Source organism: Dendrobates tinctorius, unplaced genomic scaffold, assembly GCF_039654945.1.
Source record: "Dendrobates tinctorius isolate UK_male_01 unplaced genomic scaffold, ASM3965494v1 ptg000066l, whole genome shotgun sequence".
Lineage (NCBI taxonomy): Eukaryota > Metazoa > Chordata > Amphibia > Anura > Dendrobatidae > Dendrobates > Dendrobates tinctorius.
This window is the reverse complement of record NW_027361734.1, coordinates 2,600,626-2,627,331: the sequence shown is the minus strand read 5'-3', so window position 1 is coordinate 2,627,331 and position 26,706 is coordinate 2,600,626. Positions and strand designations below refer to the sequence as shown.

At 42.0% G+C, this 26,706-nt stretch overlaps 1 protein-coding gene across 1 annotated transcript in view; it reads left to right on the top strand.

Annotated features, from left to right (window-relative positions):
• The window catches only part of EXOC4 (exocyst complex component 4), a 685,438-nt gene that overhangs the window by 491,105 nt on the left and 167,627 nt on the right, over positions 1-26,706 (top strand). Inside the window, exon 14 of the mRNA XM_073580982.1 lies at positions 8,548-8,726. Coding sequence (XP_073437083.1) covers positions 8,548-8,726 — 179 coding nt within the window. The remainder of the gene's footprint in view (positions 1-8,547; positions 8,727-26,706) is intronic.

Sequence of the window (26,706 nt, the reverse complement as noted above, 5' to 3'; positions counted from 1 at the left end):
CGACCTGACATTGTCTGTAGGTTACTGCGCACAATCCTGCTGACAGGTTCAAGTTAATGAGATTTTTAAATAAACTTCACAGCAATTTGAGCTAAATGGAGTCCGGCTTGCTACACTTTCCTTGACAGATCCAACATCTTAGGCCTCTTTCACATATCAGTTTTTGCCATCAGTCACAATCCTTCGTTTTTAGAAAAAAAAAACGGATCCAGCGACTGATGCCGCTGTTTTTTTTTTCTCATAGACTTGTATTAGCGACGGATGGCCTCACGTTTCGTCCGTCGTTCACTGGATCCGTCGGAAATTTTGTGTCCGTCGGGCATAGACGACGGGCAAAGTAACGTTTTTTGTCTCCATCGAAAAGTCGGACAGCGACAGATCCAGCGCCATCCGTCGTTGGCTATAATGGAAGTCTATGGGCACAGGATCCGTCGCTGTCCGTCAAATGACGGAATCCAGCAATGGATACCGTTTTTTTTTTTTAAACTGAGCATGCTCCAATTATTATTACCAGGTAGGGCAGTCGGATCCAGGGAAAAAACGGATCCGTCACATCAGTTTTTCACAATCTGCGAAGGATCCGTTTTTTTCCAAAACTGCTGGATTGCGAGTGATGGCAAAAAACTGATGTGTGAAAGAGGCCTTAAACACTGTCCTATGGATACCAGTACCACCCCAATTGTACATGTTTAAACATTCAAGCAAAGTGATATTGGGCCTGACATTGTGTAGACGTGAATTTGTGTCTTGTCCATCTTTGCCTCTGCCTGTAGAAGGAAATAGTAATCCTGTTTTGCTCCTCTGGGTTTGGCACCATGATAAGCACATGTGTTTTCAGATTAGGATGCTGTAGCTGCAGGAGATTGCAGAAACTTGCTTTTCCGGTTGTGCACAGATTTGTAAAAAGTGCCAGGCTGGGGATTAGAGTACCAGAATGTCCTTTGCCTGCTTCATGGTCCGTATGTAAATATGATGGCATTGCTACCTAAGGCAAGAGATAACGCAGAGCTGAATAAACTTGTCTTGTCCTCGATTCTCAATGACAAGTGATACATTATTCAACGCTGATAGAAGCATGAGCCTACCATTTATGTATTCACTTACAGAACTTAATCTGTCTCCTAAAATGTGCACAAATGATATTGTTCCAAAATAATGTTCACTGCTTCTTTCAAAAACTACAGGTTTGTTCAGACTAGCATGTTTTCCATCCTTGTGTTTGATGAACCGTACACTGAGGCACATGCACCAACTATAGCCAAAATGTTACTACACGTGGGCATATTTCTACGCGGACCATGGATTACAGTATGTACTATTCTTGTTCATTTTATGGCCCAGAGTATACTGTATCAGAGGTGGACATATCATTGGTGCAACCCCTGACGAAGGTACGCCGAAACGCGCGTCGGGGCTGGCACTTCCCGGGGACTCCAGCAGCACAAGAGGTATAGCACCGTGCTTGCACATTTTCCGCTTTTGGTTTTAGTCTCTTGAGTTCCTTGTGAACATTTAGTTTATTGGATTAATTTTATTCCACTATTACTTAGCACTGCACTTTATTTATGATTGCTTTATATATGTTCATCGGTTGCTGCACTGTTGCATTCGCACATTATATAAATATGTTCTATTTGATTGTTTACACAATGATGCCACATTAGCACCAGCACTTTATTCATGGTGATTTACCTTGTGCTGGATAATATTACTTTAACATACAGCATAGAACTTATTGTCCCCGGTTGTGCCTTATCCATGGCATTGGCCCCCCCTTGTCTTCCTTTTATATTATATTGTATTATATTATTTCATGCTAATTAAATAAATTGAATTATTGGACATTTTTTATGTTCTTTTCGTTGCTTGATATCATTGGTGCAGCCTCACAGGGGCTCATGAGTTAAGAGGGGCCACTGCCACCTCTAAAGCAGGTGAAATTGTGCACTATGATGAGCTATTGGACTGTAAAGGGCCCATATATTGTCCTAGCACCGGGACCCTCTTCTGTCCGTGTCTGCTCCTGTACTGTATGTAATAGAAAGCAGTCCCAGTACCTACGAGGACGAATGCACAGCACTATACATACTGTCTGTCACATCCTCATTTTGTGGATTTGACCAAATATTTTTTTACATACCTGCCAGAACCTGGACAAAGGGAAATGTGATATCTGCATTTTAACTGTGGCTCACAGGACCCATTTTACTTGGCCACATTTACCTAATTATTGCCCATCTGTCAGGTGTATAGCCAAAGTGTGTACCTTATGTATGTTTCTGCCTAAGTCCTGATTCATTTAGCCATTTTCTACAAGACTATATCCATTTTGAAGGTGTTTAAGTGAAGTTACAATAGAACTTACTTATCCACTGGTCGACAGATGCTTCCTTTGTTAACTGCATACTATTTTTTTTCAATCATTTGATACACACTTATATCCCAATGATGCAGATGGAAGGCAAACCCACCCTTACAGACATTTAGCTCTTATTTTTTATTCAATTCTTCTGGGCTCCAGTGCAAAATCTATATCAATACCCCCACCTCCTAAGTGCCCTTTATTATAAGCATGTCTTCTTATGAGGTAGCGGGGCACACCTGGGTGTGGCTATTTTTGCACCCCTGTGGCTACTTCCCTGGCAGAAGTGATACTCGGGCCCTAGACATTATCCTCACTTTGCTGATCGCTCCAGGATTGAAGAGTTTTGTGCTTGGGGTCTCATTCAGCTTGTGGGATGCATGAGTCAACAGCCATCACCCAGGCAAGGTAAGCAGTCACGGTTTCAGCATATTAAGCACATTCTGCTCACCGGGGCAAGGAAAGAAATAATGGACGGATTCTCCTTGTATAATTAGTTTTTAAAGCCCTAAGGACTGTTTGGCACTTGGTGTCCTTCAAGTCATATAAAGGTTACCTCTCATTTCATTAAGCGAACAGAAATTTCAGCCGTAGAAGTACATTTATTATTAGCAGACTTGACTTTGATGTGCGAGAACAGAAGACGAAGAGACGTAGGAGGCATAACAAATCATTACAGCTGTCCCCTGCTCCGCCATAGTCAGAAGGCATATTCAGACAGTGGAAGTGTTATCAGTAAACGATGGCAAAGTCGCTGTTATCTCCGGTAACGTATGTTGTGCGGATTAGCGCACCTACACTTAAATCTCACCTAGAATGGGAATGTAAATGTAGGAGCAAATATTAGCAGAGGCAAATGTGTGTCTATAGAGTTTATTCTATAGGCTGCGCTGCCGTTAACTGCTTAATCAGTACAGTCCAAACATCCAGAATAATTGGCAGCACTAAATAAATTGCTCCTACAAGGACGCTTGGAATAATTTTTGAACCTTTGGATTAAAGGAACTGAACAAAGCTTTTTTTTGGCTTTCTTTTTTTATACTTGGAGAATGTTGTCTTTATGTAGAGAATTGATCGCTAAAATCAAAAGTTGTGTTTGGATGTATTAGCAGTGGGGCCACAGCTATGGCACTGGCTATGTCCTTGATCCAGGTGCCAGTGTTACTGAGCAAGGTGCTGAAAAAGAGGGCTGCGGTGTTTGCAGCCCCTCCATGGGCTCAAATGGTACCTCTGTCAGATGAGAATTATAAAGTCTAAGGTAGATCATGGGACCATGTTGAAAACATTTCCCCATCTATAGCGATAATTGCAGCCTTTTTGGTAACCACTGCTAGACTATGTTATTTTCTGACTCAAAACATGTAATGAATGAAATAAAGTGCTTTTTCACATCTTATCAAGTGCGTTTCTGCATTATCAGTTAGAACTGCTTTTTTTTTTAGTCACAGTAGCTACAACATTATAACGGTAGCTTTTTGGTCCCCATAAACTTTGTGCAGTGCCAAAGTACACCAGATGCAAGCTCGATGAAGTTGATTTGAGATCTGATCCAATATAAGTTAATACGTTTAGAACATGTAATTACATATGATGGAAAAATTTGCCAACAGTTTGTGATTAGCGTGAGTGAATTGAAATGAGTGTTCATGATCATACAAAGACAATTAGTATGGAGCCAAAGTATTCTCAGAGAGAAGTTTTGGAAAGGGTCAGAATTCACACAAAATAGGACAATAACTGTCTGGTAAAGGAGAAGTCTAAGCGATGGTAGCGCTCACCTGACGGTGCTGTGTGCAGGAACAACACCTATATAATCGAGGGAAGCCACTGCTGCTGCCCCTTAGCTGTAGCAAAGGGTTCTTCCAGATGTAGGATAGCAAAAATGGAAACTGGCATGTTTTTGTGCTGAACCAGCGCTTTTCTCAAGGTCTAAAAACCAAGTGACACTTGAGAAAGTCACTGGTCAGGGACTGTAGCCAGATACGACACTAGTCTGTTTCCGCCCCCAGATGACGTCTCACAGTGCTCCAGCAGATGATTGACTGGCCTTACCCATAATACGATATCAATTAGTCACCTGGAGCGGTGCCGGGAAAGGCCGGCTGTTGGCAGAGTCAGTCTAGCCTCACTTCTGGCTATGGTCCACGGCCACATCTCTCAAGTGCACCTTCTATAAAGGGCCTGTCACACTAAGAGATATCGCTAGCAATATCGCTATAACTAGTGACGTTATAGCGATATTGCTAGCGATATCTCTGTGTCTGATACTTACCAGCGACCGGCTCCCCCGCTGCTTATCGCTGATCGCGCGAGAACGTTCAGGACTGTTTCTCGTCGTCAGCTTCCTGTGGCGCTTCCTGCTGTGAGGACGAGCGACGCGTGGAGCCGGGCGGGAGGACGCAGGATCGCCTGGTGTGACAGGTAAGTAGCGACCCCCATCCCCAGCGATGTCGCTAGTGAGATCTGCCTATGTGGCAGCTCACTAGCGACCACTTAGCGATGTACCAGCGATCCTGACCGCGTCATATCGCTGGTCGGGATCGCTGGTACATCGCTAAGTGTGACAGTACCTTAAGATGTGTTTCACAGGAGAATATACCAAGCTGCCATCGTGCAGCCAGGCTCTGACTAATGCTGCCTGCGGTTTGGACAGCATGACTCTGCTGATTTGTTCTGTTTAAATATTATACATAAGAGATGAAGAAGTACTTTGGAATAAAATGTGCCAAACAATAGTGCAGGTATGTTGATTGATGTGGGCCCTTATTAGCTTGCTTTATACTAGTGGTGTCATAAGCACCCTACTGTGAGATAACAGTCTGATTGTTTTTCATGTCAATCACTAAACTCTATTTGAGGTGCTAAAGTTTAAGTGCAGACATTTTCATATTTTCTGCAGGATTAGCACTGGGCTCATTACCACTTTATTCTTTTCTTTTTTTTTTTTTTAGCAGTTGGATGATGAATTTTCTCTAAGTGGGAGAAAGCCCCATAATTTTTCCTGGTATTCCATTTTTAGCTATATATCCTAATTTGTGCCTAATGCATATGAATTATCTTATTTGATATATTTTCGATCACTCAGTCCATCGGCTGAAATCTGCTATCGGCAGGAGGATTTTTCGTAATCTGCTTCTAAATTTTATATTGTGTAACTATTTTGCATAGGATGTAAAATTAACTGTGATCAAAATTGTACTGAGTAACTTAAAATTTCCATATTAAAATAAGGCCTGTTTCCAGGTGAATGCAGACAAGCCACAGAAAAGGTTTCAAAATACTGATGTACGCTCATCATTGATGTAAAGAGAAAATGGCAATAAATGCACTAAAATAACTTCTAGAAAGTTCCCAACCTAAGGACAAAGAAAAATGTTGCCAACATTCCTAAAAATAAAATGTTTTTTTTTATATCAGGTGTCAAGATCCAGACCGGGTTTTGAGTCCTCTTTTCCCTTTTTTTTCCAGTATGGTCATGTCAAGAGATAACATTTCCCAGTCTCAGTCTAGGTTCAGGTTGGCTATTTATCGCCGCTGCTTCCTGCAGGCGATGTCAGTTATAGTTTTTGCCTAGGGCTGCTGTAGCTGACTCCGATTGCTTTGATTTATCCTGCTGCATTTGCTCTCTGAACCCGTGTCTCTGTTTTCCCTTATTCCCGTCTTGACTCCCTTTAGTGTGCAGACTCCCTGGTTTTGATTTGGCTTGTATCTTGACCTGCTTCTCTCTTTTGTCTTATCTTCTCCTGACCGTTACTGATCCCCTCCTGACTTGTCTCTGACTGTGAGTTTGCTAATTCCTTTGGTATTGAGCTACAGTCTAGGATCTGACCCGGTAGGCTTCTGCCATCTGTGGTAGCCTCACTGCCGCACTGCAGGCCAGCTCTGTTTAGGTGCAGTCCTGCTTCCACTCTACTGCCATCTAGTGGAGCCGGCACCTACCTGCATTGCAGCAGCGTGATATTAGGATTATGCAACCATTCTGATGTGGATTCTCAGAGTAAGGCTGGGGTCACACTTGCGAGTGTAATGCAAGAATCTTGCGCAAGTCTCTTGCATCAATACTCGACACTGCCGCCGGCATTCGGGACCGGAGCGTTCAGCTGCATAGAAATACATGCAGCCGCACACTCCGGTACTGAGTGCCGGCGGCAGTGCAGGATATTGAGCGACTAGTTTCTCGCATTGCACTCGCAAGTGTGACCCCAACCTCGTACAACAGTCTTGTTGGGTCTAAGAGATCAATCAGCAAGATTTTGCTATTTAAGAGCAGAATGATGTTGGGGCAGAGAGCCTGATTCCAACTTTGCATCACTTACTAAATTGCTTGGTGTAGTTTTGATAGAATCCCTGTTTTCTTCATAGTTAAAGTAGTCAAAATGTTGAGCAGTGTATAACCCCCGCCCATACCGCTGATTGGCAGCTACCTGTGTACCTTGTCAAGCAACTTGCCAATCAGTGGTGTGGACAGGGTTCACAAATTAGCCTGACTGGCCTGCATGTGAAACCTAGTCCTGTAGTGATAATCTCCTGCTGATAAAGTACTGATTATATTGAACTAAAACACACAGCCTAGTAAGTGACACATCCCTGGAATCGGGCTCTCTTGCTCTATAGTATGCTGCTCTCAGATTAAAGGGGTTTTCTGACAAATGTAATAAAAAAATACAAATTAAAATATTAAACCTTTTTTTTAAAAAAAAAATATAGTTTTATCTAGCAAAAAGGTATGCTTTATCTTCTGTACTCTGTCAGGATTCCAAAATGGCAAATATCATTAATCACAACCCGTCCTACATTTCAGTGGCTACAAAGTAGGGGTAGGACAGGCTGCGTGAAGCATGAGACAATGTGTACTTATTCACACACTGTACTGAGCAACAATTTTAGGTAAATGTGATACACTTGTACACTGTTTTTGGAGAACCTCAGCAAGTAGATTGTTCCAAACATCTTGGAGAACTAACCACTGATCCTCTGTAGATGTGGGTTTGTGCAAAGCTTTCTGTCTCTTCATATTATCCCAGACAGACATGATTATGATAAAGCACCACTTCAGCTGCTTCTTTTTTTTTTATGGCAGCGCTGGAGTGGTGCTGCTAACATGAGATCCCTGCACCCAATATTATAAGTACTATCCGCCGGCACCTAGTAAGTATAAAGGCCCCGTCTCACTAAGCGACTTACCAGCGATCCCGACACCGATATCAAGGTGTCAGGATCGCTAGTAAGTCGCTATGTGATCGCTGGTGAGCTGTCACACAGACAGCTTCACCAGCGATCAGCACAGCGATGCCGAGCGCCCGGCATCGCTGGCCATCCTGTAAAAAATAGAGTCAAAATAAAAAATATAGTTATTCTCACCATCCGATGTCCCGCGCAGTCTTCCGGCCTCTCTCCACGCTCCGGTCCCAGTGATCCTTTGCATGAATGACCGCGAGATGCCACGGTCTCGCGGGATAACAAAGTCTCGCGGTCATTCGTGCAAAGGATCACTGGGACCGGAGCGTGGAGAGAGGCAGGATGGCTGAATGGGACATCGGAAGGTGAGAATAACTATATTTTTTATTTTTTTTATTTTTTTTTACACCTGATCGCTGGTCTCCCGCTGTCACACACAGCGATGCGTGCTGGCCAGCGGGAGACCAGCGACCAAAGAAATGTCCAGAGGTTTCTTGCAGCGATCAGCGATACCGGCAGGGGGGCCGCTCGCTGATCGCTGTCACACACAGCAATCTCGCTGGTGAGATCGCTGTTACGTCACAAAAGTTGTGACTCAGCAGTGATCTCGCTACCGAGATTGCTTAGTGAGACGGGGCCTTAAGACTAAGTGCAGGGGCTGTAAATTAGTAGCACCACTTCACTGCTGCAATAGAAAGAAATGCTGGAGTGGTGCTTTAAGATCAAGGCTATAATAAACTATGTTCTATGTGAAACTGAATGCTGATGTACCTTCCTGTTCTCCATTCCTATATTGTCCCCATCTCATCCCCTTCCTCTCCCTTTTCCTTTACCAATTATTTACTTTGTTTATGATGATTAAATACATTATAGCCCATTGTCATATGGGCTATAAATAGTTATTTTTTTGTTTTTTTAGAACACATTCTATGTTGTGACATTCTTCAAATTGCATGATGTCTGCATTCTCACAAACTCATGTAAGAACTTTTCTTTCCCAATTGTAGGGCTGCATTTGCTAAAGAGTCAGAGGTTCTTATTGGAAACCTTGGAGATAAACTAATTCCCCAGAATGAGATTATGACTGATGTCAGCGACCTGAAAGCCCTTGCCAACCTGCATGAGAGTCTGGAGTGGCTTGCAGGAAGACTAAAATTTGCCATTTCAAATTTGCCAAGTGCTCAGAGTAAGTAATATCAATTGATAGACCTTTTATACAGCATTGTTTTATCACATTTACAGATAACTCTTAAATAATGATATTGTAATTCAGTACCGATTGGCAGACACAGGAGGAACTGGCGCAATGTGAGCATGGCTGAGATATTGCAGTGTCTGCGCGGAAGTCCATGGGGAAATGCACCAAAAATGCATGAAATTCGCATATGACTTTATCAATAAAGTTTTATCAAAGCTTAGTAATGGGAAGTATCCAAAACAAAGGAGTTTTATTTAAAAGGTATCGGCCATTAAGATCAGCACTCCCAAGCCATCCATATGGCCATGCAAGTCATAGAAAGTTGAATAAAATTTATGCTTTGATATCTGGAATGTACTGTTTTATTTAGGAGAAATTAACATTTTTCTTAATATGTAAATGAGTTGTTAAGATCTATGGGCAGGACATAGATCTCCCTGAGAATCTGCCTCCTGAAATTATTTTATGTTAAAATGGGCGTTACCAGGGTGAAACATGTAATGACTGACAGTCTGCTCTCCTGAGCTACGTGTCTCACACTGGTAACTCAGTTAAAATAAGCTCTGGAGGCAGATTCTCATGGAAATCTGTGTCCGTACCATTGATCTTCACAGCTCTTTTTACATAAGAAAAGTATGGCTTTGGTGTGTAGGGGAAGCCGGACTGGATTAATTACTATTGGGTGAATTACAGATCAGTGTGCTCTGCTTCAGTGCAACAAGGTCCTTTTCTCTCCTTTGCCATATAGATTGGAGGCTGATCACACCACCTATGGTGTGTGACCTTCTGTAAAGGGTGCCAGTTTTCAAAGTCATACATTCCCCTCACTATGGCACTTTAAGGCCATGTTCACACAGTGAATTCCTGTTGTGTATTTTCCCCTGATTTTCTATAAACACGGCACAAACATTAAGGTTTTAGTTTACCACGGTTTCTGAAAATCACAGCAAAAACTTATTGGCAACTCATTGTGTGAACAAAGCCTTAAAGATGTAATGTTTAGTGCTCCAACTATGCAATGAATAGGGAACTGTGCATATGCTAGTCTTATTCCTACATAATAAAATGTACATTTTTAAGAAAAGTCTATTAAATAATACATGTCACTTTTATATTAACATACATATTTTAAGGTATCAGGAATATAAAGCCTACAGTGCTATGCCTTGTTCGGAAAGTTGGTCATTTGCTAAAGGACAATTTCTAACTTTCTGCCATTGTATGCCTAATTTTACTGAAATTATCCAATCCGTTAGAGCACGTCACTTGTCAGACAGGAATTCTGCTCCTTTGCAGATGTAAAAATCAGCATTTTCTTGAATTTGCGTGCTTCTAAAGGATCTGGCAAGATAGAAACAAGCCTTGAAGAATGTCTTTCTTTGATTCCCAGACGTCGCTGTTGCATGACATTCAAGGTGCCAGAATGGGGAATTATTTTGTTTTCTGTGTTAAAAGAAGAGTGATTCATAATGAATTTACCTAGCAAAATACAATCTGTGTTCTCAGGCACTGCTTGAAAATCTTAGTCTGGAAACTGACATTTCTACCTATACATTTAACCAGAGTAGTAAAATCAGACCTTTCTGTTTTATCTCCACCTAAAATAAATGTTTGCAGCTTCTTCATATAAAGTGATTAAATAGAACCTGTCATGAGGTTTTTGCCACCTAATATGAGAGTAGCATAATGTAGAGACAGAGACCTCGATTCCTGCAATGTATCACTTAGTGGGCTGCGTGCTGGAGTGTTGTTATAATCACTGTTTTATCAACAGTAGAGGACTAGTAGACTTAAGGGGGTTTTACACATAGCGATATCGCTAGCGATATCACTATAACGTCACCGATTTTGTGACGTTATAGCAATATCGCTATGTGTGATACTTACCTCCGACCAGCTCCCCGCTGTCCATCGCTGATAGCGCGAGAATGCCCGGCTCCATTTCTCGTCGTCAGCTTCCTGCTGTGACGACGAGCGACGCGTGGAGGCGGGACAACGTCAGGATCACTGTGTGTGAAAGGTGAGTATCGTGCGCTGCGTCGCTGCTGCATCGCTGTGAGATGTGCCTGTGTGACAGCTCACTAGCGATCATTTAGCGATGCACCAGCGATCCTGACTGGGTCGGATCGCTGGTGCATTGTTAATTGTAAAAGGGCCTTTTGTGCCAGGTAGTCCAGCGTATTCTTGAGCGCTGTATAACCCCACCACAGATTGGCAGATTTCTGCCCATACATTGAAAGCTGTCAATCAGTGGTGTGGGAGGGTTATACAGAGCTCAACATTAAGATATCTGGTAGATCTGCAGAAGATAAAACATGGACTTTTTAAAGTGACAGCAATCAGCTCATTAAGTGATAAGCGGAATTAGCATCTCTACCCCTACAATATGCTGCTCCTGGATAGGGTAGTGAAAATGTGGTGACAGGTTCCCTTTTAAGAATTATTGCAACAGTTTGGTCCTGATCGGTAGGTTTATAAACCTACAGCATATTCTATAATACCATGGATTTTACAGTGGATTTTATCTGCTATCTGTATTATTAGGGGTGAAACCTAAAGGCTGACATAACGTACACTATAGATGGGGTACATTTCTGAACGTTTTTTTAATTATCTACCTTCTGTGAGCAATGGGCTCACACTAAACCCTTGGCATCCTGCCTCAAGTTGCCAATGTTAAGTTCCCTTAAGGGGGTTTTAAACATAGCGATATCGCTAGCAATATCGCTAAAGCATCACCGATTTGGTGACGCAGCAGCGATATCGCTATGTGTGATACTTACCTCTGACCGGCTCCCCCGCTGTCTATCGCTGATCGCGCAGCTCCATTTCTCGTCGGCCACTTCCTGCTGGGCTTCCTGCTGGCGCCGATGAGCGACGCGTGGACTCGGGCGGGAGGACGTCAGGATCGCCTCGTCTGAAAGGTAAGTAACGACCGCTGTATCGCTGCTACATCGCTGGTGAGTCTGCCTGTGTGGCAGCTCACTAGCGGCCATTTAGCGATGCACCAGCGATCCTGATCGGGTCGTATCGTTGTCGGGATCGCTGGTACATCGCTAAATGTGAAGGGGCCTTTACACAGGTTCACCTGGCATTTCTGCCACTGCCCTGCCTATGGACTCCTGGCCCTGAACTCAGCTCGGGTTTAGACAGTTCTTCTACCTGACTATTTTGTTCTGGTTTCTGACCTCTTTTGTGTTAACGTGGCTTTATTACCATTCCCTGCCAGCCCGCTCCATCAGCCAGCAGCCACCCCAGAGGCGACTGTGTAAGTTCAGATCCCTGTAAAACGGTGAAAGCGAGGACATTGGCCAGATGGAGTGCATAGTGTAGTACGTGTGCTGACTGGGGGGTGGTCCCTTTCGGCTGCGGAACAGACTGGAGGCAGAAATCCGTGCAATCAGGTCCAAACTTTATTTGGTGTCCACTTGACATCCACAGCAGGCACAACAGCTTCTTCTCCCTGGCCTGGGTACCTGTCACCTTCCTTCTGCTTCGATTTGTCAAGACCCTCCGGGTTCTTTCACAGTGGCTGCCCACGGCCACAGCACTTCCCCCTGGCTAAGTCTGCCCGCTGTACACCTACTCACTCTTCGGTGTCCCAGCCGTCCGGTACCCAAACCTTCCGTCACTCACTGCCATCCCTTCCTGTGGCTGCCTTCTCAGGGCCACCCCCCCTCTGAGTAACTGTCTCTGGCTCTCCTCTGTCCTTCCTGAGCTTCTCCTCTCTCTGTCCTCTCCTGTGCTTTTCTCACTTCTCTCTTCCTTGTGAGTGCCTCTCTGCCCTGCCCCTTGGACTCTCCTCTCTTATATCTCCTCTCTCTGGAAATCCCCTTCTCAGTCCCGTAACACCGCCCACCATGACTATGCAGTTTCCCTAGCCTGAGGCTTGCTGTTAAGTCCTTTTCTCACTGCTCTCTGTCTCCATCTTGTGGCCAAAACCCAGTACTGCGTCGTCCTGCACTAATTCCCAGCTGTTAACCATACACATACTGTACAATAAAGCATAGTGCACATCATCTTTACATGTTCTTTCCATCTCAGACAGGTCCATGGGCCAGTCCACCCCCTACAATAGCACAACGCCTGTCCATGGAAGCCTTGTTAAGAGCTACTAGGCTAGGATGAACAGAGTCTAAAAGAAATAAGAAATAAGAGATCACATTTGTGCTTAACATCACCAGCACCTGTTGTAGATAGGTTGATTTTATGCGTAATCTGAGGCATGGTACCCGTGAATCAGTGCCATAAACTGAGTTTAGTACATAAAGATATGGTGTTAATTGTATACATTGCACTACACTTTCTTCTGAATAACATAGTCTAATATGGCTGGCAGAGTGGTCTCTCACAAGTTAGTGCTCATGACGTTAACTTTGCTGATCTTTAAGTTCAGGTAGAATTATTTACTACTTTGTTGAAACAAAAGGTTGCAGTGTCTGAACTCTAAGAAATCTCTCATTCCTTAATCATTTAATGGGGGTCAGACAATTGTAAACCTAAATGGAATATATGATGAGGAACTATGTGGCATTGAAGACCGGGCCAGATGCCCACCACAACCCTATTCACCTATGCTAACTTCAAGTGATGAGAAAAATTATATATGCCTTAGAATAATTAGAATTTTTCTCATTATGGCAGGGCTGGAGCGAGGCTTTTCTTCACCTTGGTAAAAGATTTTGGCGTGACTCATTCTTCCTTACAGTTATACATTCACACACAAAACCAGAGGTTATAGGGTTCACCTCTTTCTGGCCATATTTGTATGATGCCCTAAACTATTATTTATTGACCTAAGTGGTCATAAATAACCCTGTTAATCTCCGATTCTCTTTAAGTTAAAGGGAATCTGTCGTCCCCTGCACACCTTTAAGCTGTTACTATGGGCATACAGGTAATAAACTGGTTAACCTAGTCTTACCTGTATGTCTCATAGCTGCAATCTAGATGTTGAGAAATGACCGCACGGTTATTGGTGCCTTATCCGCCCTTCTATGGGCAGTGTCTTAATCCTGATTCTGCACAGGGGAGTCTCTGCTAATGCTAGGTGCGCAAGTGCATGGCGCTGCAACTGCATGTCACAGGTCAGTGTGACATACATGGGAGGAGGGTGGTATTGTAATGAAGGTGGTGATTTATTCTTGGCACTGCACACCCCGGAGCCTTGAAGATGATATTAACATAAAACGTTATAACTGCTTTTCTCAACATCTAAACCTCAGCTATGAGGCATACAGGTAAGACTGGTTTAACCATTCTATTACCTGTATGCCCATAGTAATAGCCTAAAAGCGTCCAGGGGATAACAGATTGCCTTTAAGGCCCCCAGCTGCCTATGGATTCGCAGTGTGAACAGTGGACACTGACACCACATCCATAGCAATCAAGATGGAGTAATTACATTGCCATGGGCAGTATGGTGGCTCAGTGGTTACCACTGCAGCCTTGCAGCGCTGGGGTCCTGGGTTCAAATCCCACCAAGGACAACACCTGCAAGAAGTTTGTATGTTCTCCCTGCGTTTGCTTTGGTTTCTTCTGGGTACTCCAGTTTCCTACCATTCTCCAAAGACATACTGATAGGGAACTTAAATTGTAAGCCCCATCAGGGACAATGCCAATAATGTCTGTAAAGTGCTGTGGAATTAATGGCACTATAAAAGTGAGTGAAATAAAAAATGAATAAATCCCCTTGCCCATCTCTATTCTTTCTTGCAGAAGCACTAAAAGAATTCGGTAGATGTACAGATACAAGCAGGTGACTCACCTGGGACCGTGCTGGCACTGTGCTTTATCACCAATGTAGGAGCGGAGTTATTGGACTTGGTAAAATGGTTGGTGGCCAGTGTAAACATTTTAAGGGAATCTGTCACCTAATTTTCAGCCTATGAGCTGCGGCCACAGCCATCAGGGGCTTATCAACAGGATTCTGTAATGCTGTAGATAAGCACCCGATGAAACCTGAAAGATAAGAAAAACATGTTAGATTATACTCACCGGGGGGAGGGGACAGGGGCGGGGCGGTGGGTGTCGCCTTCCGGTCCGGCGCCTCCTATCTTCATACGATGATGTCCTCCTCCTTGCTTCTCCCTCGGCTCCTGCGCAGGCGTACTTTCTCTGCCCTGTTGAGGGCAGAGTAAAGTACTGCAGTGCGTAGGCGCCGGGAAAGGTCACAGAGCTCCGGCACCTGCGCAGTGCAGTACTCTGCTCTGCCCTCAATAGGGCAGAGAAAGTAGGCCTGTGCAGGAGCCGAAGGAGAAGCAAGGAGGAGGACATCATCGTATGAAGATGGGAGGCGCTGGACGGGACGGTGACACCCATCGGACCGGACCGAACGCCGGGGTGAGTATAATCTAACTCTTTTTTTCTTATCTTTCAGGTTTCATCGGGTGCTTATCTACAGCATTACAGAATGCTGTAGATAAGCCCCTGATGGCGGTGGCTGCAGCTGATAGTCCAAAAATGGGCTGACAGATTCCCTTTAACTGGTTTGTTAGGGAAAGAATTACTGGTTGCTACAAGCACGTAACTCGCAGTTTATGATTTTTTTTCTGACAATTCTTGCAACAGAACAGCAGCAATTAAATTGGTTTCCTTTATTGTAAGAAAATTGTAAAAGAAATATTTTCTATTCTTTTAGGTTTTTAAAGGGATTCTCTCATATGATATTTATGACCTATGCTGATTTGCAGTACTTGGCAATGGCTGCTACACAATGAAAAGAGCTGCGCACCGTAATGTCCTATGTAGCTAATTGTTGAACGCTGGGTGTCGGACCTCCACCGATATGATATTGGTGAGGAAAGCCCCTTTAAGAATTATTTTCTGTTTGTAAGAAAACTTACTGACAGCTGATGCCAAAATAGCTCCTACAAGGGTTGTCACCAGGAAGCAAACCTAACCAAAAGGTTACACACCGTAGACTAATGTTGGCCATACCCACCAATATTGACGGGCTCTGCCAACAATCTAATGTCTTTGGGGGCGCCTATTTGCGATTGCTGATCGCTTTTTTCTTCCTGAGATAAGTTTCCGGCAGAGATGTCTGTTGACAGCTTTCTGATAGAGAACCCAGGGGGGCTCTGCTTAACCATCGCTCTTGTGTGTGGGAGAGATGGCTGTCAGCCGAACAATCTGCAAGAGCACCGTTTTATCTGCAGCCATCAAATGTGTATGACCGAGTAAACAGTAACATAGTATAATGTTTACCATCTGGAGAGTAACATTAAGGGCTTTTTAAGGGGTGATTACATTTCCTTTATACTATTAATGTTACATCACTTTTGTAATTTCTGTGTAATATAACCGAAAAAATTAACTGGAGTATAACTTGGTATACATGCAATGTGTAGGAGCGTGTTCACACTGGCCATTAAACACACAATCCCCAAGACAGAAGAAATATTAACACACACCCTGCTATAAGTAAATAAGTAAAAGCAATAGTGCATATAAATAATGTAAGGTACTTAGTAAACACCATTTTTGATCCAAAAAGTGTAAAGGCCATCCCACTGGTGTCAAGGTGTATCCAAATTGGGATGGTCCTAACCTCTAGTATTAAAACCTTACCACGTGTCAAAATGATATCAATGTGAATAAGGGCCGAGCAGGGCCGGGTCCCAAATCGATACCCAGCAAATAGGAATCTACTGTATATAAACATTCTGTACAGCTCAGAGATCAAAAATGGTGTTTACGAAATACCCTATGTTGTTTCTATGCACTATTGCTTTATGTTCATTTTGGTTCTGTTTTAGGTTTATCTGTTTAATGGCCAGTGTGAACACGCTCCCATTTTGCCTGTATACCAACTTATACTCTAGTTCCTTTTTTTTGTTAAGTTTCAGGTTTCTGCACCTAGTGCTGGTAAGGGTGTCCTCTCCCCTTCTTTGAGCTGGACATTATATTTATAAAGCTTTCCTGTTGCTGGGTATCCATATTCAGAACCCGGTCCTGCCCTGCCCTTATTCAGACTGATGTGACTAGGATGCATTTTTAAAGTTTTAATGTTAGAAGTTAGGACCATCCCAATTTGGGTAACACCTTGATGCTGGTGAGATGGCTTTTATGCTTTTTTTTATGAAAAACTGTGTTTACGAATTACCCCATGTTATTTCTATGCACTATTGCTTTTACGCGTTTATTTACAGCAGGGTGTATGTTCATTTTGTTTCTGTCTTGGGTTTTATTTCTGTGTAAGTTACATTTTACAGCTGACTATTTCAGGGCCAAGCACACGTCTAAATACCAGAGGTAATATGGTTTTCCCTGTCACAGATTGCTGCATCTGCTGCTTTAGGTAGTGCTGTTAACGTGTTAATTGGTGCAGTGTTTGCAGAACTGTCCCCCACCCACCCGCAGTGGCAATTGCTCAGGACACACACTGTGTATAATGCTGTACGCTGGGGACATCTGTCCCTCATGGTCAGCTTGTCAAGACGCCAGCTAGAGATAAAAATTCAATCACTTTCCACTGCTGTGGTGCCACAATTATCACTCATTTAAAACCGGCGCAGCTAATGGAGTGTTTTATCATGGCAGACAGTGGCAGCCCTGTTCATTACTTAGTGTTTGCTGATGTGATGGCCCTTCCACTTCTCGCCTCTTATCTCCCCTCACTCACAATTGGATTTTGTATTACCGGAGCAGTCAGCTGCGACAAGTCATTTTCTTCCCTCTTGTGTTTTAAAGGAATACAAACTCACCTTCCTTCTTTAACAATTATGGATCCGGCCACGCTGGCGAATTAGGAAATGTAACCATTCTTGACACTGTCAAATATTAGGTATGAAATAGAGAAGGGAAATTTTGTGTGGCCTCTCGCAAATCTCAAGTCCATAGAAACATTTTATGCGCAGAAATGATTGTATCAAGTATTCTTTCTAAAAATTGGAGCGTTAAAGCTTTAATTCACAGTTAATGCAGAGAAAAAGGCGAACGTAATTTCAACGCTAATGGTAAAAGACGTGCCAATAACTGGGGAACGAGCTTTCTTCTAAGTGGGCCGACAATGCCGGAGAACACCCAGGACATTCTATGGATACACAGTCCTATTAACGATTGATTTGTACGAATGCAACAGTCGTTTGTGCACACAAGCTAGTTAATGGTCGCCAATAAACTAGTACTGATCACTGGTCATTTTGCAAATTTGGATTCTACCATGTACACCCAGCATAATAACATTTGCTAGTGTTCATATGGTTGACAAGACTAAGAATTGTTCAGACTTTTGGAAACAATGTTGCATTAAGCATATTCCTAAAGGTAAATGGTCTCTGTATGTCATAAATACATAGACCTTTTATCTTCTGCCTTGTTTTATAGAATATCTCCTTCACATAGCAAGAACTTGGCATTTTATTGCCTCTCTACTGCAGCAGTACTTGGCACACATAATTTATTTTCTTTTCATTGGTGTTTTGTTGAGTTTTTAAAACTTTTTTCTCTCATTTATGCAAGGCTGATGTCACAAGACAGTATAAAAAATCATCCGTCCTATTTTCATCTAGAAAAGTGGTACGATTTTTTTTTCTCACTTTTCATCCATGCAATTTGTCCTTATTCAATTTTTTTTTTTTTTTATATACTCTGAAGCTATTAATCATTTACAGAACCATTTACAGTTTCCTATGTTACAGAATTTCACTGTGTACTTAAAGCGAACTTGTCAGCTGTTTTGGCCGCTATAAGATGCGGTCCCTGCCTTTCAGGGCTTATCTACAGCCCCCGTAGATAAGCTCCCGATCCGACCTGCAAGATAAGAAAAATAAGCTTTATTACACTCACCCGGGGGCGGTCCGGTGCGGTTCGGTCCGATGGGTGTTGCAGGTCCGGGCCAGGCATCTCCCATCTTCTTGCGACGACGCCCTCCTGCTGTCTTCGTAGCTCCCCGGCATCGCGCTCCTTTGCTGGCGTACTTCTCTGCCCTGTTGAGGGCAGAGCAAATTCCCACAGTGCGCAGGCACTGAGTCTCTCTGACCTTTCCTGGTGGAAAAGATCTAAGAGGAAAGATCTAAAAGATACAAGAGCTGAAAAGGAAAATTTACTTCTAACAAGCATGTAACATGTCAATTCTACAAACATTTCAAGTATCTGTTTATATCTGCATTGGTTTTGGGAAATGTCAGTTTTGCCCAGTGAAATGTCCGATACCATGACTGAGACCCAGTGACCCCCATTTTTGTCAATAAGATCAGGAGGGCACACTTGGGGACCAGTATGTAAGGGGTTCTTCACTGCTAGTAATTTTGTTGAACCATGGATTTGTATAATGCAGATGTGAACAGTCTCGTGAGCATAATGTCACAAAGGTCCTTCGTGCAAAGCGTCCCTGGGAACGGAACGTAGCGGGAGCGCCGCTGAAAAGATCGGGGGCCGTCGGAAGGTGAGAATAACCAAATATATTTTTTTTTTTTTAAATTATTTTTAACATCCTATCTTTTACTGCTGCTGCATAGGCACATCAATAGTACATCAATAGTAAAAAGTTGGTCACACTTGTCAAGCACTATGCTTGACAAGTGTGACCAACCTGTCAATCACCTTTCCAAGCGATGCTTCAAATCGCTTGGAAAGCGCAAGCATTCCGCAAGCTAAAAACGCTTGCAAAATGCTAGTGTTTTGTGGGAAAACGCATGCGAATTCTACATGCGTTTTACCCGCAGCAGGGACTTGCGGAAATGCTGAGCATCTCTGCAACGTGGGCACATAGCCTAAGGGTCGCTGTATGTTTCCCCCAGGATGCGCATGGAGGCATATTGAGGTCATGAGAGGGCATTGCAGTCACAGCCATAGCTGTGGTTGCAATACAGATTAAAGTGAGTATACATCTTGGACATGCTGGTTGTCCAAGGCAGATTTAGGGCAAACCTAAACCTGCACGAATGACCGCGAGACTTTGTTATCCCGCGAGACCGTGACATCTCGCGGTCATTCGTGCAAAGGATCACTGGGACCGGAGCGTGGAGAGAGGCGGGATGGCTAAACGGGACGTCGGAAGGTGAGAATAACTATATTTTTTATTTTGATACTATTTTCTGCAGCGATAGCCAGCGATGCCGGGTGCTCGGCATCGCTGTGCTGATCGCTGGTGAAGCTGTCTGTGTGACAGCTCACCAGCGATCACATAGCGACTTACCATCGATCCTGACACCTTGATATCGGTGTCGGGATCTCTGGTGAGTCGCTTAGTGTGACGGGGCCTTTACACAGACCCCAGCATAGCGAAATCCTGGCAACCACAGCTTATACAGCAGTGCAGTCACCCACGGCAACGAGTCTAGAAGTTGAACTGACGTGCTTATTTGGCTGTAATCCAGAGGATATGTGCCCGGCTTCGATCTGAAGGCTATCATGTGCTGTTTTCAAGCTCAAGGAACATCAGTGTCAGATCACACCATCCATCGTTGTATAAGCCAAAGTGGACTTCATGGGAGATGACCAAGGAGGACACCGTTGTTGAAAGAAAAAAATCATAAAGAAGCCAGACTGGAAATTACCAAACTACATGTTGACAAGCCACACAGCTTCTGGGAGAATGTCCTATGGACAGATGAGACAAAAATGGAACTTTTTGGCAAGGCACATCAGCTCTATGTTCACAGATGAAAAAAATGAAGCATATCAACAAAAGATCACTGTCCCTACTTGAAACATGGAGGAGGCTCTGTTATGTTCTGGGGCTGCTTTGCTGCATCTGGCACAGGGTACAATGAAATTTCAAGACTATCAAGGGATTCTAGAGAGAAATGTGCTGTCCAGTGTCAGAAAGCTTGGTCTCAGTCTTGCAACAGGATAATGACCCAAAACACACAGCTAAAAACACTCAAGAATGGCTTAGAGGAAAACATAGGACTATTCTGAAGTGGCCTTCTATGAGCCCTGACCTAAATCCTATTGAGCATCTTTGGAAAGAGCAGAAACATGCCGTTTGGAAAAGGCAATATTCAAACACGAAACAACTGGAGCAGTTTGCTCTTGAGGAGTGGGCCAGGATACCTGTTGAGAGGTGCAGAAGTCTCATCGACAGTTACAGGAATCATTTGATTGAAGTGATTGCCTCAATAGGTTGTGTAACAAAATATTAAGTTAAGGGTACCATGATTTCTGTCCAGACCTACTTCACGAGTTTTATATTTTTTTAAATTCTATGGAAGCACGTTTGAAAAGCAATGTCTGACTTTAATTTGTTAATTTTCACAGATTTTTTACTTATTATTTTGTCAGATTCAAGCTATTTCTGTGACCATTGTGGGTTTTTCTGGCATTAAACGAGGGGTACCAACAATTTTGACCACGTGAGTATGTGTATATATATATACACAGTTGTGGCCAAAAGTATTGACACCCCTGCAGTTCTGTCAGTTAATACTCAGTTTCTTCCTGAAAATGATTGCAAACACAAATTCTTTGGTATTATTATCTTCATTTAATTTGTCTTAAATGAAAAAACACAATAAGAATTGTCCTAAAGCCAAATTGTATATAAGTCCACACCAAGCATAAAAAAGAGGGTGGACAAAAGTATTGGCACTGTTCGAAAAATCATGTGATGCTTCTCTAATTTGCGTAATTAACAGCACCTGTAACTTACCTGTGGCACCTAACAGGTGTTTGCAATAACTAAATCACACTTGCAGCCAGTTGACATGGATTAAAGTTGACTCAACCTCTGTCCTGTGTTCTTGTGTGTACCACATTGAGCATGGAGAAAAGAAAGAAGACCAAAGAACTGTCTGAGGACTTGAGAAACCAAATTGTGAGGAAGCATGAGCAATCTCAAGGCTACAAGTCCATCTCCAAAGACCTGAATGTTCCTGTGTCTACCGTGCGCAGTGTCATCAAGAAGTTAAAAGCCCATGGCACTGTGGCTAACCTCCCTAGATGTGGACGGAAAAGAAAAATTGACAAGAGATTTTAACGCAAGATTGTGCGGCTGTTGGATAAAGAACCTCGACTAACATCCAAACAATCCAAGTTCAAGCTGCAGTCTGAGGGTACAACAGTGTCAACCCGTACTATCCGTCGGCGTCTGAATGAAAAGGGACTGTATGGTAGGAGACCCATGAAGACCCCACTTCTTACCCCGAGACATAAAAAAGCCAGGCTGGAGTTTGCCAAAACTTACCTGAAAAAGCCTAAAACGTTTTGGAATAATGTTCTCTGGTCAGATGAGACAAAAGTAGAGCTTTTTGGGCAAAAGCATCAACATAGAGTTTACAGGAGAAAAAAAGAGGCATTCAAAGAAAAGAACACGGGCCCTACAGTCAAACATGGCGGAGGTTCCCTGATGTTTTGGGGTTGCTTTGCTGCCTCTGGCACTGGACTGCTTGACCGTGTGCATGGCATTATGAAGTCTGAAGACTGCCAACAAATTTTGCAGCATAATGTAGGGCCCAGTGTGAGAAAGCTGGGTCTCCCTCAGAGGTTATGGGTCTTCCAGCAGGACAATGACCCAAAACACACTTCAAAAAGCACTAGAAAATGGTTTGAGAGAAAGCACTGGAGACTTCTAAGGTGGCCAGCAATGAGTCCAGACCTGAATCCCATAGAACACCTGTGGAGAGATCTAAAAATGGCAGTTTGGAGAAGGCACCCTTCAAATATCAGGGACCTGGAGCAGTTTGCCAAAGAAGAATGGTCTAAAACTCCAGCAGAGCATTGTAAGAATCTCATTGATGGTTACCGGAAGCGGTTGGTTGCAGTTATTTTGGCTAAAGGTTGTGCAACCAAGTATTAGGCTGAGGGTGCGAATACTTTTGTCTGGCCCATTTTTGGAGTTTTGTGTGAAATGATCAATGTTTTGCTTTTTGCTTCATTCTATTTTGTGTTTTTTCATTTAAGACAAATTAAATGAAGATAATAATACCAAAGAATTTGTGTTTGCAATCATTTTCAGGAAGAAACTGAGTATTATCTGACAGAATTGCAGGGGTGTCATTACTTTTGGCCACAACTGTATGTGTATGTAAAGTATTTAGTCAGTCAGCAATAGTGCAAGTTCCACCACTTAAAAAGATGAGAGGCGTCTGTAATTTACATCATAGGTAGACCTCAACTATGGGAGACAAACTGAGAAAAAAAAATCCAGAAAATCACATTGTCTGTTTTTGTTTCATTTTATTTGCATATTATGGTGGAAAATAAGTATTTGGTCAGAAACAAGCAATCAAGATTTCTGGCTCTCACAGACCTGTAACTTCTTCTTTAAGAGTCTCCTCTTTCCTCCACTCATTACCTGTAGTAATGGCACCTGTTTAACCTTGTTATCAGTATAAAAAGACACCTGTGCACACCCCCAAACAGTCTGACTCCAAACTCCACTATGTGATTTTCTGGATTTTTTTTTCTCAGTTTGTCTCCCATAGTTGAGGTCTACCTATGATGTAAATTACAGACGCCTCTCATCTTTTTAAGTGGTGGAACTTGCACTATTGCTGACTGACTAAATACTTTTTTTTCCCCACTGTATATATATTGTATATAATATGTTGTGTATCCAGCGTCGGACTGGCCCACCGGGGAACCGGTGGATTCTCCGGTGGGCCCTGGCATCTGGTGGGCCCTGGCACCTGCTGGCATACAGGGCCAGCAGTTGCCTAGGGCCCCCGCTGCTCCAGGGGCCCCCAGCCAGTGGTGTGTCGCACACCATGCAGCTGCTATGGGGGCCCCTGCCAGCGGAGCAGCAGCGGGTGTCAGGAGGCAGGAGCCCCTGGCCCCGCTGCTAAAGAGAAATGAATATTCACTGCGAAGCAGTGAATCTCATTTCAGGTCTCCACCCCCAGAGGCCCCGCCCCCAGCCCAGTGAGCTGCTCTGCAGACTACAGCTCTGCATCAGGGCCGGCGCCGCCCTCAGTCCTCTCTGCTCCTGGCTCACAGCCAGTGCGCGATGACGTCACTACATCGCGCACCCGCTGTGTGTCTTGCAGAGGGGGCAGCTCCTGACACTGAAGCCGGGATCAGCGTGGGAGCGAGGAGGAGAGGTGAGTATTGTGTTTTGTTTGTTTTTTATATCTCTCTCGCTCTCTCTATCTGTTTCTCTCTATCTATCTCTATATATCTCTCATATCTATCTATCTATCTTTCTATCTCTATCTATTATCTATCTCTATATCTATCTCTATCCATTATCTATATCTATCTATTTCTATATCTATCTCTATCTATCGCTCTATGTTTATATCTATCTTTCTATCTCTACATCTATCTCTATATCTATCTATCTATCTCTATATCTATCTATCTCTATATCTTTCTATATATATCTCTATATCTATCTATTATGTCTATTTATCTCTATATCTATTATTTCTATATTTATTATCTATCTAGCTACCATCTATATCTATCTATCTTTATCTATATATATATCTATCTAATATCTATATCTATCTATCTCTATACCTATCTATCTATTTATCTATCCGTTATCTATCTCTATATCTTTTCTCTGTATCTATCTATCTCTATATCTATATCTCTCGCTATCTATCGCTCTATCTCTATATCTATATCTATCTCTATCTTTATATCTATATCTATATATCTATCTCTATATCTATATCTATTTCTCTCTATATCTATCTCTATCTCTCTCTATAGCTATCTATCTATATATCTCTATCTATCTCTATATCTATCTCTCTGTATATCTATCTATCGCTCTATCTCTATATCTATCTTTCTATCTATATATATATCTATCTATCTTTCTCTATCTATTTATCTCTATATCTTTTCTCTGTATCTATCTCTCTCTATAGCTATATCTATCTATCTCTATATATATCTATTATCTCTATATCTATATCTATTTCTCTCTATATCTCTCTCTATATCTATCTATCTATCTATTTATCTCTATCTCTATATCTATCTCTCTGTATATCTATCTATCTATCTTTCTTTCTATCTCTATATCTATCTCTATATCTATCTATCTTTCTCTATCTATCTATCTATCTATTTATCTCTATCTATTATCTATATCTATCTCTATCTATCTATCGCTCTATATCTATCTTTCTATCTCTACATCTATCTCTATATCTATCTTTCTATCTATCTATTATGTCTATCTATCTTGCTATCTCTATTATCTATATCTACCTATCTCTATATCTTTATCTTACTCTATCTCTATATCTATCTGTTATCTCTATATTTATTATCTATCTTTATCTATCTCTATCTATTATCTATATCTATATCTATCTCTCTATCTATTTATCGATCTCTGTATCTCTCTCTCTATCTCTCTCTCTATCTACCGCTCTCTCTATCTCTATCTTTATATCTATATCTATCTATCTCTATATCTATCTATTATCTCTATATCTATCTACCTATCTATCTCTATATCTATCTCTATATCTATATCTGTTTCTCTCTATATCTATCTCTATATCTCTCTCTATAGCTATCTCTATATCTATCTATCTATATATTATCTCTATATCTATCTATCTCTATATCTATCTGTTATCTCTATATCCATATCTATCTCTATATCCATATCTATCTCTATATCTATCTCTATATCTATATTTCTATCTAACACTATATCTCTATATCTATCTCTATATCTCATTATCTATCTATCTCTCTCTCTTTATCTATCTATTGATCTATCCATCTATCTCTATATCTATCTATTATATCTATTATCTCTATTATTTATATCTATCTATCTAGCTATCTCTATCTATCTCTATCTCTCTCTATATCTATCTATCTTTCTAACTCTATATCTATCTATCTCTATACATATCTCTATATCTAGATATTATCTCTATATCTATCTCTATATCTATCTTTCTATAGCTATCTGTCTCTATATCTATCTATCTATCTATCTATCTCTATATCTATTATCTCTATATCTATTATCTCTATATAGATCTCTATATCTATTTTTATTTATAGCCATCTATATATATTTATCTCTATATCTATCTATATATGTCTATATTATTATTATTATTATTATTATATCTGTATATCTCTATCTATTATCTATCTCTATCTATATATCTATCTATCTCTATATCTTTCTATCTATAGCTATCTATCTCTATATCTATCTATCTATCCATTATCTATTTTCTATCTGTCTCTATATCTATCTACCTATCGATCTATCTATCTATCTATATTTCTTTCTATATCTATCTTTATATCTCTATCTATCTCTATCTCTATGACTCTTTCTATCTATATCTATCCATTATCTACTTTCTATCCATTATCTACTATCTATCTCTATATCTATCTATTTCTACATCTATCTTTCTATCTATATCTATCTAACTCTATATCTATATATCTATATAGCATTATACCCTATGAGGGGGGCAGTATTATACCCTATGAGGGGGCAGCATTATACCCTATGAGGGGGCAGCATTATACCCTATGAGGGGGCAGCATTATACCCTATGAGGGGGGCAGTATTATACCCTATGAGGAGGCAGTATTATACCCTATGAGGAGGGCAGCATTATACCCTATGAGGAGGCAGCATTATACCCTATGAGGAGGGCAGCATTATTCCCTATGAGGGGGTGCATTATTCCCTATGAGGGGGGCAGTATTATACCCTATGAGGGGGGCAGTATTATACCCTATGAGGGGGCAGCATTATACCCTATGAGGGTGCATTATTCCCTATGAGGGGGTGCATTATACCCTATGAGGGGGGCAGTATTATACCCTATGAGGGGGGCAGTATTATACCCTATGAGGGGGTGCATTATACCCTATGAGGGGGGCAGTATTATACCCTATGAGGGGGGCAGTATTATACCCTATGAGGGGGGCAGTATTATACCCTATGAGGGGGTGCATTATACCCTATGAGGGGGGCAGTATTATACCCTATGAGGGGGGCAGTATTATACCCTATGAGGGGGGCAGTATTATACCCTATGAGGGGGGCAGTATTATATTCTATGAGATGGCTGCA